The sequence below is a fragment of the Lycorma delicatula genome, chromosome 1 (assembly GCF_047948215.1).
Source record: "Lycorma delicatula isolate Av1 chromosome 1, ASM4794821v1, whole genome shotgun sequence".
Taxonomy (NCBI): domain Eukaryota; kingdom Metazoa; phylum Arthropoda; class Insecta; order Hemiptera; family Fulgoridae; genus Lycorma; species Lycorma delicatula.
The window spans coordinates 220,847,639-220,862,937 of record NC_134455.1 but is presented as its reverse complement, the minus strand read 5'-3'; the positions used below and the strand labels follow the sequence as shown (position 1 = coordinate 220,862,937).

The following is a 15,299-nucleotide window of genomic DNA, read 5'->3' as shown; positions in this document are numbered from 1 at the left end:
TCTAGTAATCCTTTTATGAATATAATATAAAATAAAATTCCTCAATTTAACTTAATATTCAATTTCTGTTTAATTCAGTTTACTGCGTTTTATTTTCTAGATCCCTGTTTTAAAGTTAAAAACTGTTAATTGAAGATTTTTTCTGTTAGTTTACAGTTTGAAAAGGATGAAAAGTCAGTATAAATAAAGCACTTAGATGTGAAACAATGCAAAATGTATACACTTAGTGCGTAAGTAAATCAGTTCATCTAATACATGCGTATGGAATGGTCTAGTCAAGAATCATATATTCAATTAGGGATTGATTATATATATATCACCAAAGAATGTAATCTTCACTAAGATTATCTAATAATGAAATCAATTATTTAATAACAGTTCATTTGTTTATTTGTAATTTTTTGTAAATATTTTTTCTCATAATTTTCTTTTGCCAATATTTCCTTCCTCCAATTTAATTTATTTTTTTTTTAAAAATCAGTAAATAACTAGTTTTTAAAAACCTAGAGGTTAAACTTTTTCAAAATTTCAGTTTTCAAAATCTTAATTCTAATTTTTCTCAAAATGATTCGGAATTTCAATTTGATTCACTACAGCAAGAGCCAAAATATTCTGCCAAAACTAGATATCAGTAAAACAACAATATATTAGAATAAGAAATCAGATGTAGGTACATTTTTTTTTAGTGAAAAACTGCTTTAATTAAACTGATAATTACTCATTATCATAAAACTAATAATCATAATAATAAAACAAGTCAGTGCATTCTGTTACAAATACATAGCATAGGGTAAATATGGGTTTTAATTAGGTATACAACAATACATTAACAAAAATTTTTCCAATAATAAATGAACAGTTTCACTTACTGTAATACTCCAAAGGTCATTTAAAATGCTGTAAACAAGAGTACAAACCTAACAATGAAATCTGCAAAAACAAATTTAAGAGAGCTCATGCTTGTTGCTCTAATCTAACAGGGTTGCTGTCTTCATTGTTTTTATCTTTAATTATTTTAATTTATAAATTTGGATACTGTCTATAACAAAATAAAGAAACATAATTTTCAAACTAGATAATTTTCTCATAAAAGTTCCAGATTATTAATAAGGTTTATATCCTCTATCTGGTATTAGGCTAATTTTAATTATTATTATTATTATTATTATATGCAATAATAATATTACATTTATTCAAATTAAACGTGATAACACAAATAACAGAAAAATAATAATTTGCAAATAAATGTAATAATTATACTCTCCTTTTAAATTATAATATATAAACATTTGCTAATAGTTGTACCAGAAAACCCAGAGAGATAAAAATTTAACTAAAATTTAGCATTTAACAAATTAATTTTTGATTGAGTAATTTAATTGCTTTTGAGAATATTGGGCAAGTTTTGCTCATGAAAGATCTGCTCATGAAAGATCAAGCTGATCTACACCATATAGTTGACACATATAAATAAATGTGACCTGTGTTCAATTAAATATTTCTAAGACACAAAAGACAAATAAAAGAAAAGATTGCCATAAAAATAACAGATCTGAACATGCACATGATGTGTGTGTGTGTGTGTGTTGCATGTGTGTATTTACATAGCCGCCATCTTAAAATGGATTGAGAGATCAGGTTAATTATTTTTATAAAAGAGAACTTACTATAAAAGACACATACACACACACATGCAAGCATATGTGTTTTCAGATTCACATTTAGTAGACACACACAGTGTTTATAAAAACCATTTCAAGAATTCAGGGGATGGTTTTCCGCATCGAAATAAAGAAAAAACATATCAGGGTATGTCCAGAAACACTTAGTTTACTGGCTATTCGCCATTTTGTATTTTTAACATAGATTTATTTTTCAGGAATGGTTAATTGTATTACCTAAAATTTTGTAAACTGCTAGGGTATCTAGTTTTTGGTATAAAAGTAATGAATCTGATCTCTCAATCCATTTCAAAATGCCAGCTATGTAAACTTTTTAATTGTTAATATCTTTGCAACCGCTGGTTTATGTAAATGTTATGTTTTACAAAGAATGTTAAGCAGTTTATGACAAAGAGAATGAAATATTATTTCTTCAAATTTAATCATAAATAACAAATTTATGGCAAAAATTCTCTGAGTCACTCTAAATAAAAAACCTATTTTGATTTCCTCCTGAATTAAACTGAACAACCTGACATAATCTCAAATGGAATAGATTTATTAATGTTACATGAAATAAAATGTAATAATTTAATAATATTGAAAATATTACAACAAAATAAAATATTATTGAAATCATGAAAATATAATAGATATAAATATTGAAAAATGATTTGCATTAAAACATATGTTGTAATTAACGAGTCGTTCGAATAAATAAAACTAATACCCAATTTGTCTTTATTACTGAACAAGTGAATAGTGTATAAAATATTTCTGAAATTATGAAAATATTATAATAATAACTAATATTAATATTGAAAAATAAAACAGACAAAAAAAAAAAGTAATTTACAACTGAGATAAAAGTAGGTGAATTAGAATGTATTTTTTCTGCTGAATTTTAAAATGAAATCAGCTTTTCTTCATCACCTTCAGATTTTTGGTTATGAACCTTTAAAATACTCAGAAACTTCTTAAATAATAAAATATGAAAATAATAATATTGTAATTACAATTAAAATTTCTATCTTTATTTTGCAGTCATTTACAAGTATCTTTCTTAATTTTTTCCTTTTGTGTTAAGTGTAATCTTCTCTTTTTTATCATCATAGATTCATCCCATCTGCCTTGATAATGTTCCATCTGAACACATCTTGGTGGAATCTTTCTCTTTGTTCATCGCTATTGTCACCCAAGTTTAAAGGGAAAAAGTCCAAATGGGAATGTAGAAAACAAATTTTCAATGACATTCTGCAGGCTAATTTTTTTTTGTTTATTAAGAGTTCATTTATAAGCTGATCATGCAACTTTTTTTTTCCAAAAAAAAAAAAAAACCAGTAACAACTTTGAATGACTTTCATACCTCTAGTTCTTTAGGATTCAGTTTGCTGTCAAATATATTTTCATGAATCATTTTCTTATTTGTAGGCCGATGAATACTCCCTCTTTTAATCACTTCATTGTGATTAAAAGAGGCTTCACTTCATTGTGAAAAAAAACCTCAGCTAAATACCTCAGCTAAATATTTAATGCCATCTTTATCTAATGCCTTAACAAAATTCTTCATCAGGCCTAGTTTTATGTATAGAGATGGTAAAATAATACTACCTGCTTCAACAAGGGGAATATTGACAACATTTTCCTTTTCTGAGGTAAACTGATTTCTTTTTTGCCAGTCTTTAACTGTGTAGTGTTTATCTGTAGCCCGACTATCCCACAAACACAAGAAATAAATATATTTTGTAAAGCCATTCTGGAAACCGAGAAGAAGCCCTATCACTTTCAGGTCAGTAATGACTTGCCATGAATATTCATCACACTTTTTTCTTTTTTCACTTCCAGGAACACAATTAGGTATTGCTTCAGAGGATGAGATGAATGACAACTTTTGTAGCGTGAGAAAATGCCATGCCTGACAGGGATTCGAACCCAGGACCTTCAGATGAAAGGCCAAGATGATACCACTCACACCACGGAGGCTGGCCATCATACTTAATAGTTAGTTCATCATACTTAATAGCTTTTAAAATTTTTGACATACTTTCATATGTTTCTTTCACTCCTACAGTATGTGCTACTGCTATAGAAGAAAACTTATTCGAGTTATCAACAAACTACCTTTAAACTTCTTTTTGATGAGTCTATAAATAAATGCCAATCATGAATGACATATTCAATGTCCAGTTCAGACATTAGACCACTAACATCAGGGCAGGAATACACCATCTCTTCTAAAGTATTTCAGTAAATATTCATTTCAATTTCTATTTACTGAAATTTTTGTATCTTTGATAAATAAATTCCATTCTTTAAGAAGTGAACAAAGGGGTTCTGCATGTTGTTTCGACAAATTATGATTATTTATTAAGTCAAGAATTAGGTCACTCAGTTCTGCTTGTGTGATGAGGTGAGGTTCAGTATTTGATTCATCTGGAATGTAATTAATATCAATTGAAGTTGAGGATTCATCGGTTGAGTCTACTGGGGATTCAGAAATTCTTTCCGAGAAGTTGGAGCAATCGGTAAATCAACACCTTGAAGTACTGGTCCCATAGCTGAACAAATATTTGGGTATGCAATACTGCTTTTATTGTTTGAATTGAAACCATTAACGATTTGTTAAGAAAAAATAGCAGTCATCATCATAACAGTTAGTAGGCTCTTACCAAATCATACGTATGCCAAAAGGCAAATGCTCTTTTTTTCCTTTTAACCACTGGTTATTTTAATGTAGCACTTGATGTATGCTACATGAGGAGCCCAGGATTTATCTTGGTCTCTCAAGAGACAGTCAAAATAATGTTTGTAAGCAGTTTTCAGCAGATTCAATATTGGTTTTTGTTGTGAAATCTCTGCAAATGTAACAAAAAAATATTTGGAGAATTTTTACAAACCCAATTTTTATTCATTGTAAAATTCAAAATGTTTTAATGAATGAAAGTAATTTGAAATATCACAAAAATACTTAATTATAAAAATAATTAAGTTTAAATTTATAAATTCTTAATTACTTAAAATACTTTATAAAATTGTTTCACCATGGTGTGCAATAAAACACAGCACAGAAAACACACACAATTGTAAAAAACCGCAGCTTAGTATTTAAAGCAGTCTCCATCTTTATATAATGCCTTTACAAAATACTGCATCAAGCCTGGTTTTATATGTAGAGATAGTAAAATAACAAAAACGATCTGCTTCAACAAGGGGAATATTGACATTTACCTTTCCTGAGGTAAAATGATTTCTTTTTGGCCAGTCTGTAACTGTGTAGTATTTAACTGTAACCTGACTATCCCAAAAACTTAACACATATATTTTGTAAAGCCACTCAGTAGATTGAAATAAAGCTCTATCACTTTCAGGTCAGCAATGATTCGCAATGAGTGTTCATCATTCTAAAATTTTTTACATACTTTCATAAGTTTCTTTCATTTCTACAGCATGTGCTACCAGTATAGAAGAAAACTTATTTGAGTTATGCAATAACACTGCCTTAAGCTTCTTTTGACAAGAATAACATATTCAATGTCCAGTTCAGACACTAACCGCCAACATCATGACAAGAACAAATTAAACCATCTCTTCTTAAGTATTTCACTAAATTTTCATTTTGATTTCTACATACTGAAATTTTATCCTCAGATTAATGTTTAATAAATTCAATTCTTTATAACGTGAACCTAAGAGTTCTGCATGTTGTTTTGACAAATACAAGTCACAAATTAGGTCAATCAGTTCTTCTTGTGCGATGAGGTGAAGTTCAGTACTTGATTCTCGTGGAATTTAATTAACATCTATTGAAGTTGAAAATTCATCAGTTGAGCCTTCTGGGGAATCAGAAATATCTTTCCAAGAAGTTGCAGGAATCAGAATCAGTAATCAACTGGACTCATAGCTAAATGAACATGTGGGTATGCAACACTGCTTTTATTGTTTGAATTAAAACCAGTAACATTTGTTAAACAAAAATAGCCATCATCATAGTGGTTAGTAGGGTCTTGCCAAATCATAGGTACGCCAAAAGGCAAATGTTCTTTATTTCCTTTTAACCACTGGGTTAGTTTAACATAGCACTTGCGTGCTACATGGGAAGCCCAGGATTTACCTTGATCTCCCAACGGGCAGTCAAGATAATGTTTGTAAGCAGTTTTCAGCAGATTCAATACTGGTTTTCGCTGACTTTCCATGATGAATTCTCCACAAACATAACAAAAAATATTTGGAGATACAAGTCCTATTTTTATTCATTCTAAAATTCAAAATGTTTTAATGAATGAAAGTAAAATGAAATATTACAGAAATACCTAATTATAAAAATAATTATGTTTTAATTTATAAATACTTAAAATACTTTATAAATTTGTTTCACCACAGAGTGCAAACACAGCACGAAACACACACACGCACAACTTAATAAATCTTCATGTTCAATAAAATAATACCAAAAGTTGTTCTGCCATAAAACGTTTTCACTAAATTTATGACATCACTTATGAAACAATCATTATAATATGTATATGATAAAACACAGTAATGCAACAGTTTGGAAGGTTTTGCATGAACAGCAACTCAATGCTTATCACTATCAGTGAGTAAAAGCTAATTTATCTCAAGATTATATTTACCATGTTTGGCTATGACAATGGCTCATCCAAAAATGTACTAATCCAAATTTTTTGAATGATATTTTCTTTACCGATAAAGCCAGATTTACAAGATCAGACATTTTTAACACCCACAATACATAGATGTGGTCAGTTGAAAAAACTCAAACCATTTTAGAGAACAATTACCAATAACAGTTTTCTGTAAATGTATAAGCAGGTATTCTGGGTGACCACTTATTTGTCTGTTTTTTACCCGCAATGCTCAATTGTGAAAGATGTTTTTTGATGGTTCATCTTCCATTTTTATTCAAAGATTTGCCACTAAACAGGGCAACAAAATGTGGTTTTTATAATGAATGGGGCTCCAGCTCATTACAGATTACAAGTTCGAGATCACCTGAATTAAGAATCCCAACAGATGGATTGATCAAGGAGGCCAAGTAGCAAGGCCTCCCTCTTAATCCCCTTGACTTTTTCTTATGAGGCCATTTAAAAACACTTGTGTGCAATATCCCAGTATATACCATAGAAGAATTGTACACAAGAATTTTAAATGGGACTGAGAAGATTCATCAGATATCTGGCATCTTTGAAAGAGTGCAGCAGTCAATGAAAAATGTCTGGATGTATTTTGAATGGGGGCTACCATTTTGCAAAACTACTACAATTCTTTTATTAATGTTTTATTACCTGATATAACAATTTATTGTTGTAAAATAAATTTCAAATTGAAAAAAGAAATAGTTTATTTAATAACCAGCATCTGTTCATTAAACAATATTTATTATTATAACATTTTCATAATTTCAATATTTTATTTTACTGTAATATTTTCAATATTAATATAACTTATTACATGTTAATGTTAAAATAAGATTATTCCAGTTGAGGGGTTTCAATTAACCAAAAAATTTCAGGAATGGTCGACTTGAAACTGTACAAGACTACATTTCATTTACATTCATACATAACATTCTCAGTCATCCTCTGAAGTAATACCTTACAGGGGTTCTGGAGGCTAAACAGAAAAAGAAAAGAAATTGAAATTGTGCTCAGTTATTTAATTCTATTCAGAAGGAAGTGAAAACTGTTTTTTTTTAATGTAGTGACAAATTTTAATGTAGTCAAGAATGTTTGACACAACTTTGTTATTTATGATTGAATTTGTTTAAGTAAGGTGTCATTTTCTTTATCATTAAACACTTAACAGTTTTTGTAATAACATAACATTTAAATAGACCAGTAGTTGCAAAGATATTAACAATTAAAAATTTTTCATTGCTACCGTTTTGAAATGGAGAAATCAGGTTCTTTATTTTTTATACAAGAAAATTTCTAGGTACCCTGGCAGTATATAAAATTTCAGCCCTATACAATTAACCTTTCATTAAAGCCCATCAGGGCTAGGAATAGGGGTGTGATGTGGTGACCGGAAGCGTCAACAAGGCGGGTGTCTATACAATTAACCATTCCTGAGAAACAAATTTTTATGTTAAAAATAGAAAATGGCAGAATATTATTTTGCCTAATAAATCCTGAATTCTTGAAATGGTTTTGATAAACACCAGTGCATATATATATATATATATATATATATATATATATATATAAAATCATAGTAAAACCAAAAAGAGATGACTGGATGACACAACATACTTCTACTTATCAGTTATCTCATGTGTTATAAAATCTTAAATTTAGGGAAGCTGTTATGATAGTACTTCGTTCACTTCATTTCTTCTCAAAAGTTGCAGATAACACTGTAACTAATGTTCCAATGTTTTGTAACATTAACTATTGCTGTATTGCTTGGTAATGAATGAACATGCTACACAATAATACATAAAAATATTAATTTATTAAACATAATCAATCACGAGCATGTTAAATTACAGGATAATCCAAAAAAGATAATGTAAATAACCACTGATCAACTTGAAAAAGAAAATTTTTATCAAAAACTATAACAATTGATCAATATAAAATTTGTATAGCATTGGCGACATGTCATTAAAATAGTTCTAATAATAGCCGTCAAAATGACAGTTTATTTTATATGTGTTACACCACTAATAGGTTTATATGTAATTTATACATTTTTTTGGCATATGATAATGCACTTAAGTAATATGAAAGCATTCCTGGTGAAACCCATAACAGATTTCTTCTTTTCTTTTTACAGATTGTTAGTGGTTAATTTTAAACTGCTATATCTTTTCAGGCTGCTTACCAAAATATAAATATTTTAGTGTTAAAAATATTCAGATAAGAATGATCATTCAAGATTTTTTGTAATAAATTTACAATTTATGGTTAAATTTATAAAGCTGCTGTTAGTGTTTGGTTTCTTTTAATTGTTCTTAATAATTAATATAACACTGATATTAACATATAACAATTAGTGTTGTATGTTAATGTTACATTGTTATTTTTATCACATTTAGTGTAATCTAGATGGTTTATATCTAGTATATTAGGGTAGTTGGTGTCAGAATAAACAAACTAGTCTCAGAGATATGTTTACAAATCAATGCAGGAAACAGAAACAAATAATTTCTTGTAATTTTTATTAACAAACTGTTGCAGTACTTGTACTTTTTACAATCACATACCATATGGATTTAAATCTGATATAATTAATGTAGATGTAAATAAATGTGAAACTTATTTATATATTTCCTTTACCTCCAACAATAGTATGCAACAAAAATATAAGAAAAGAAAACTTCTCAAACAGGAAGGACCTGAAGCATGGATTAAGAGATGTAGTTAGAAAAGGATTATTTACTGCAAGTTTTTTACTGATGAGTTCACAAACAGTGATATGGGTAGTATTTACATCAGTTCAAAAGACGGACCCTTTCCAAGGAACTTACTGTACAATTATAGATGAGCAGCAGCAGTAAACTCATACTGAATTATATTATACCTATTAATTCATTATAAAACATTAAAGCTGTGAATCCAAAAAGATGACTACATACTTATTTTTAAAAAAAACCTACATTTTTTTTTTAATCAAAAAACATTAATCGAACAATTTTAGTATTATTTATAAAGATTTAAATTATGTATTAACCCTTTCTATCTCTGCATTTGTTTTTTAAATTCAAACATTTTTTTTATTCTTTAAGTTAATTTTATATTTCTCATAATTCTAACTATAATACAATATTAACATACTCAAGAATACATAATAATATGTAGGAATTAAACTGGATATCTGGCATCCAGAACTAGCTGGGATGCAAACTAGTTCTGGGGAATTAGTTAACAGATTGTTTTAAATAAATTAAGTATTAAAGACATTTGTCACTTTGAAAGGGGCAATTTAGGAAGCATATCACTTTGAATGGGGCAGTTTAGGAATGCATACTTTTACCAAATGTACACTTCAGATACATTTTTGCAAGAAGACATCATGAATACAGTAGTAGTGGTTTCAATAAAATTACTGTAATAAAACAAACAGGTGCCTACAACAAAAATTAAACCCAATTTAGTTGCTTAAGCCCACTTTACAAGTTTATTGTATTAGCCCATTTGGATAACAGAAAATATAATACATGTAAACTGAAGAAAAGCTATGAAATTCACTTTTCCAAAACTTGAGTGCATATCATATTACATCCACCAAATCAACTAAACAAAAAGCTTACCCTAGATTAAAACAAATACAAATAAGGAATTACTTTTTTTAAATTTATTTATTTAATCATACAACATGAATAAACATTTTTATGAAGTGCAATAACTATAAAAAGTAATAATGGTAATAAATTACCTTTTCCTAAAACTCTCCATTCTGATTCATCACTTTCAATCTTTTCTGCATCTTCAGATTTTTCTCTTTTATTACATGCTATTTCAAAAGTAAAAAGTGAGGTTACAAAAACAAAAATTATAATATACTTCTTCGCCATTCCCAAATACAACGGTATAGATAAAATCTTAATCAATAAGTTCACCAACATATCCCACAGAACTTAATTTCTTTTACATTCCAAACAGCAAGGTGATATCCTGATTACAATACATAAACTAAATGATATTGTGCCTTCAACCTCGACTATTACATCACATTGATGCAGTACACGTTGCTAGGTTACCAAAACACCACGTGGTTTTAAATGTAGCAAGTGTAAATCACAAATACCAGCCTTAGAATGTGTTCTTGAAAATAATATCGAATTACCTTACTTTCTCTCAGGAGGAAAGCATTTATAAATTATAAAATCAACTAATCACATTTGTAAACAACGTAAATAACTTTTAATATATAAGTTAGTATAACTTGATAATAGTATTAAAGTTACTTCACTTACACATTAAAAATATTAAATTCCAATGAATAAGAAGATATATAAAATATAAACAATAGTATATATATAAAAATAAATTATAATTGGAATAAAAAATATATTATTTTAAAGATGACCAACTTAAACGCCATATCCGTTTCTCAACTTCCTGTTTCATCTACAAGAAATCGTCCATTTGCCGCCTCGCTGAACCGGCGTTGTTTGTTCTCTGTTACTGGTTACAGTTTATCGCGTTATTTTCAAGCAATCAGAATGACTGAAGATTACTTTTGGGGTAAGTTTTCCATCTGCAATAGTCTATCAAAAGTACCATTTAATTTTTTTTATGTTTCGTTTAATGGTAATAATTTGAATTAACCGATTCTTGCTGCATGTTTAATTTAGCCAGCCATTGCCCTAGTTGATACAGATTAGTACATGTTAGAACTACTTTGTTCTGATTTTATGAATTGTCATTTCTTTAATTGTTATTAATTTGCTGTTGGCAACAAATTATTAAGAACTTGTATTTTCAATCAAGACAATTCAGACTTAAAAGGTTTGTAGTCGGTTGGAGATTTAACATTTTATTATTGGTCTCGTGAAATATTAATATTACAGATGTAGCTCTTGTGAACTGCGTTACTGTTATTATAACTTAGTTGAGAAGTGGTTAATTTTTTGTTTTATACGATGAAACCTACTTATACATTGGATACAATCAATTTTTTATATTGCATGTATGGTTGGTTGTTTGGGTTAAGCTTAAAGAATTTATTTCTAATTCACGCTGATGGCCGCTAGATTAACTGTACTTCTGTTTTGTACTATCATATGGGTAATAACCACATCATTTTAAATTTAATTCTTTGCATTCATTTTTGAGTAATCACAATATTTGTGCAGTGAACTAGATTTGTAGTACAATTTGCATTCGCCATATTTTTATGCTTGGTTGCAACATGCCAAAATACAATTATGTATTTAGTGTAGTTTTTCATTTTTCTGCAATAGTGTTATGTAAAACCATTTCTAAGCTGTTGGAGAAAATAATTTTGCATCTAAGTTATGACAATTTTGCCAGTGTTGTCACAAGTGATTTATGGTATTTAATGGGAGCAAAATTTAATTCATTTTTTAGATTAACAACCGCTTGATTATTTTTTACCCATTTGTTAAATAGTTAAAAAATCTAAATTTGTCAGTGTATTTTCCCAATTGTAAAGTGTAGCAAAGTTTTAAAAGCATAAATACTGATTTTAAGATAAAAATTGTTGTACATTATTAAGTTTACTCATTTTCATTATACAAGGGGAGGTTTTTATGTAGTCCAATGTAACGTAATTTCTAGTTCCAATATTTCCTAATTACTGGACCTCTTGACTACAGAATTAATAATTTAACTCATCTATTTTAAACAAAATTTTTTACTCAAGAATAAAATTGTCATAGAAAAATGGTGCTAGTTATGTAATTTCATTTCATAAATTGTGTATATTCATAATATAAATGTTGTTCCACTTGTTAACACAACCATGTGCAAATCTTAGATTTTAAAAAGTAATGTAGTTGTATTTGTAGCACTATTTGATGAAAGTCGTACATTAATTAATATAAGAATAATTTCATAAAAGGGATTCTTTTTAAACACAGAATTTAAATATATTTCAAAGTTTGTAATATTTTAATTTGTAAATTTCTTTATAAAAAATGTCTTGCACATACATTTAGTACAGAATGAAAAAATTACTAAATCAAAAAGTGATGATTATAGCAGTACATTTCTTTTATTCCAAGAATCTAAAATTGTTTTCATAAAATTGCAAAGCAACAAATCTTGACAGACAAAATCAATTTGTTTTTTTGTTAACAATTTAGTACATTTTTCTTGGAAATGTGAAACTTAACTTTAATAGCCGGTGTGATAAGTTTACAATATGGAATGTTATAAATCATCCGTAAAATTTATTATTAATGAAGCTTTTGTAGATGGTTTTGACAATTCTTTATTATTAATGCAGGTAAAATAAATTTTGTCTAAAACCTTAATTAATTAAAAACTAATAATTTTGAGTATATGCTAACAAATTATAATTTGACCTCACAAATTAAAAAAGTATGAGTTCATGGGAAGGAAATTTAATTATACATTAAAAATTCTATTTGATAAAATATAATCTTTAACAAAAATGTATTGCTATTCTTCAGAGAATTTTATGATAATAACTGTATGTAATAAAAATTCAGGGTGGTTTGTCATTTTGTGCTGAATAATTCTGATTTTAAACTTTTTGAATAGTAATAGTTTTTATAACTTTAACAAGAGTTATAACAGGTAAATTTAATCCCTCAATATGTATTTTGTGTAAACGTTTTGGAAATAATGTCATTTAAGTTGCAAAAATAAAGCTATTTTATTAAAATATATATACATGTAGGTAGGAAAATTAATTGCCAACTAGTATTAAACTATAAAATTTGTTAGAATATAACTATTTATTTTTTGGTAAGTCTTTTTAGGGTTGCGCTTTTTAACTTTTCCTTCATATTTGACACTTTAAATTTTACTGAAACAGAACTGACAATTTTATTCAGAAGTAATTTACCTACACAATAAGAAAAACAGTTGTGATAGAAGCTTTCTTCATAACTAATTTAAATATTGATTTTTATCTTTTATTTGTTAAAGGAATAAATGATTGATTACATATGTGCAGAATTGACTACACATAGAACAATCCAATTTTTCTGTTAGGCTATCACTTTTCATTTTGATTGTCAATATTAACTTTAGTGAAACAAAATTAAAACCTTTTTTCTTCATCTAGTTTTGTGAAGAAAAAATAGAATCCTGGCCATGAATCTTATTTTTAAACGTATAAAACTTCTCATTTTGTAAACACAAGCACATCATACATATTATAACATTGTTCCTATTATAATAAAATTTTAAGGTAATTTGCAACTAATTATGATCAGAATATTAAAGACTTTCTTGCCCCAAAACAAAATAAATGTTTTCTTATAGAAATGAAAAATATAAGAATACTTTATTTTACATAAATAAAAAGTCTATTTCTGCTGAAAAGATGGTTTTTGTGTGCAAAGTTAAAAATGCAATCCAATTTCATTCCATTTAAAATATTTAATTGTGTAATGTAAAAAAAAATTCTTGAATAGAATTAATTACCTTTCTGATAAATGTGTGTGAATTGTTTTTGTTGGCAAATGGGGATATATTATTTTTTTATTGCTTCAATCTTATGTAGTGATACTTGTTTAGTAAATAAGGTACACTGGCAGATAGATTTCTTTGAGAGTAATGTTCACTGAACAGCCCATCCCCATGGTAAACAAAGTAAGCCTTCCGTTGCAGAGATGCATGACTGTGTTCAAATGTGTTAGGCTTTCGGGTATGCAACAATGTATTTAACTCATTGAATAAAGCAGAACAAAAGCCACTTAAAACCATCTTTGCTACTATTTTCTTCTGGTTAGTAAGAATTTGGCTGGGTTCCCATTTTTTCACAGAACCCAAGATGTTGTTGATTGTTAAAACTACAGTTTCAGATTTCATTCAGTGTATTTGTGGAAAATGCTACTAATTTTTAATAATTTGTAAGTGTGCCTAGTTTATTAATGTTATGTCAGTAATTCCTTAATTCTTTACTTTTTTTATTCGTCTGCATATTAGTGACAATTGGCCTCAAGAATATAGTCATGAAGTAATTCCTCATGTGGTCAAACTCTACATCCTATTGTACTTAAGCCAAAGTGAATAAATCGTACCAACTTCATAGTAGAATCTAGGGTGTAGGTAAGAGCTTTTGTCAAATCTAGGGAATAAACAAACACTACATCTAGGTATATACCCTGACAGTAGTGGTTTCCAGAAAAACTGAAGATACAATCGTAGGTAGTAGTTACATTGCAGCAATAACTATCTTCATGTTGCAAGCAATCAGTTGGGTCATTCCCTCCATGTTACTGTTAGCTTAGTCTTAGCTTGTAAAAGGAAGATTCTTTTACTGTAATAGAACACTTGATATGTATTCAAGTAAAGATGAAGGGGGTGTTAAGAACAGTGTGTATAGCAGTTTCTAGATAGTATCTAACATTTTATTTGATTTGCAGGTATGACATTGGATAAGGCTCAGGCCGCAGAGACATGGGATCCAGAAAGAGGTACAGATCCTAATGAATCCACTGGACTTAGAGGAGAACATACACTTCTTGTTAAACAGGTATATTCACATGAGTTAACTGATATTCTGAATAATTTATGAATTTTCTTGTTGTAAAGAATAGTTCAATTTATTGAGTATGAATGCTTAAGAATAATTGAGTTTATGCAAATTAATGTTTATTTTCAATTAAGCTATTTGCGCAGTTAACTTTATTCTTTATACAAAAAGTATTCAGTTTTTAGTCCAGATCACAACATAAAATGATCAGAATAAATATGTTGTAGCTTTTTTTGTATCCTTCATGTCTGTATATTGTAAAGGATCTTGTGACAGAATAGGAGGTATTGTACATGTTTATGTTATAACGCTTTTTTTAGAAGTTGAAGATATGCTGAAATTTTGTTGTGGAGTTTCATTTGAATTTATTTTTATATACAACAAAAGAAAAAGATGATCTTGGAAAAAGGTTTATAAATCTGTGACAGCCCCTAATACAGAAGGTTTTTCATTTGTATTAATTTACTATTAAGAATTCTG

At 28.1% G+C, this 15,299-nt stretch overlaps 2 protein-coding genes across 2 annotated transcripts in view; one reads left to right on the top strand and one right to left on the bottom strand.

Moving 5' to 3' along the window:
• Sil1 (Sil1 nucleotide exchange factor) overlaps positions 1 to 10,384 on the bottom strand; it is a 41,099-nt gene extending 30,715 nt beyond the window's left edge. Inside the window, exon 1 of the mRNA XM_075373007.1 lies at positions 10,059 to 10,384. Coding sequence (XP_075229122.1) covers positions 10,059 to 10,248 — 190 coding nt within the window. The 5' untranslated portion in view covers positions 10,249 to 10,384. The remainder of the gene's footprint in view (positions 1 to 10,058) is intronic.
• A 356-nt stretch (positions 10,385 to 10,740) lies between these two features.
• Positions 10,741 to 15,299, top strand: part of LOC142328867 (nucleoplasmin-like protein) — a 31,357-nt gene continuing 26,798 nt past the window's right edge. Inside the window, exons 1-2 of the mRNA XM_075372995.1 lie at positions 10,741 to 10,870; positions 14,710 to 14,819. Of these exons, the coding sequence (XP_075229110.1) occupies positions 10,849 to 10,870; positions 14,710 to 14,819 (132 nt within the window). The 5' untranslated portion in view covers positions 10,741 to 10,848. The remainder of the gene's footprint in view (positions 10,871 to 14,709; positions 14,820 to 15,299) is intronic.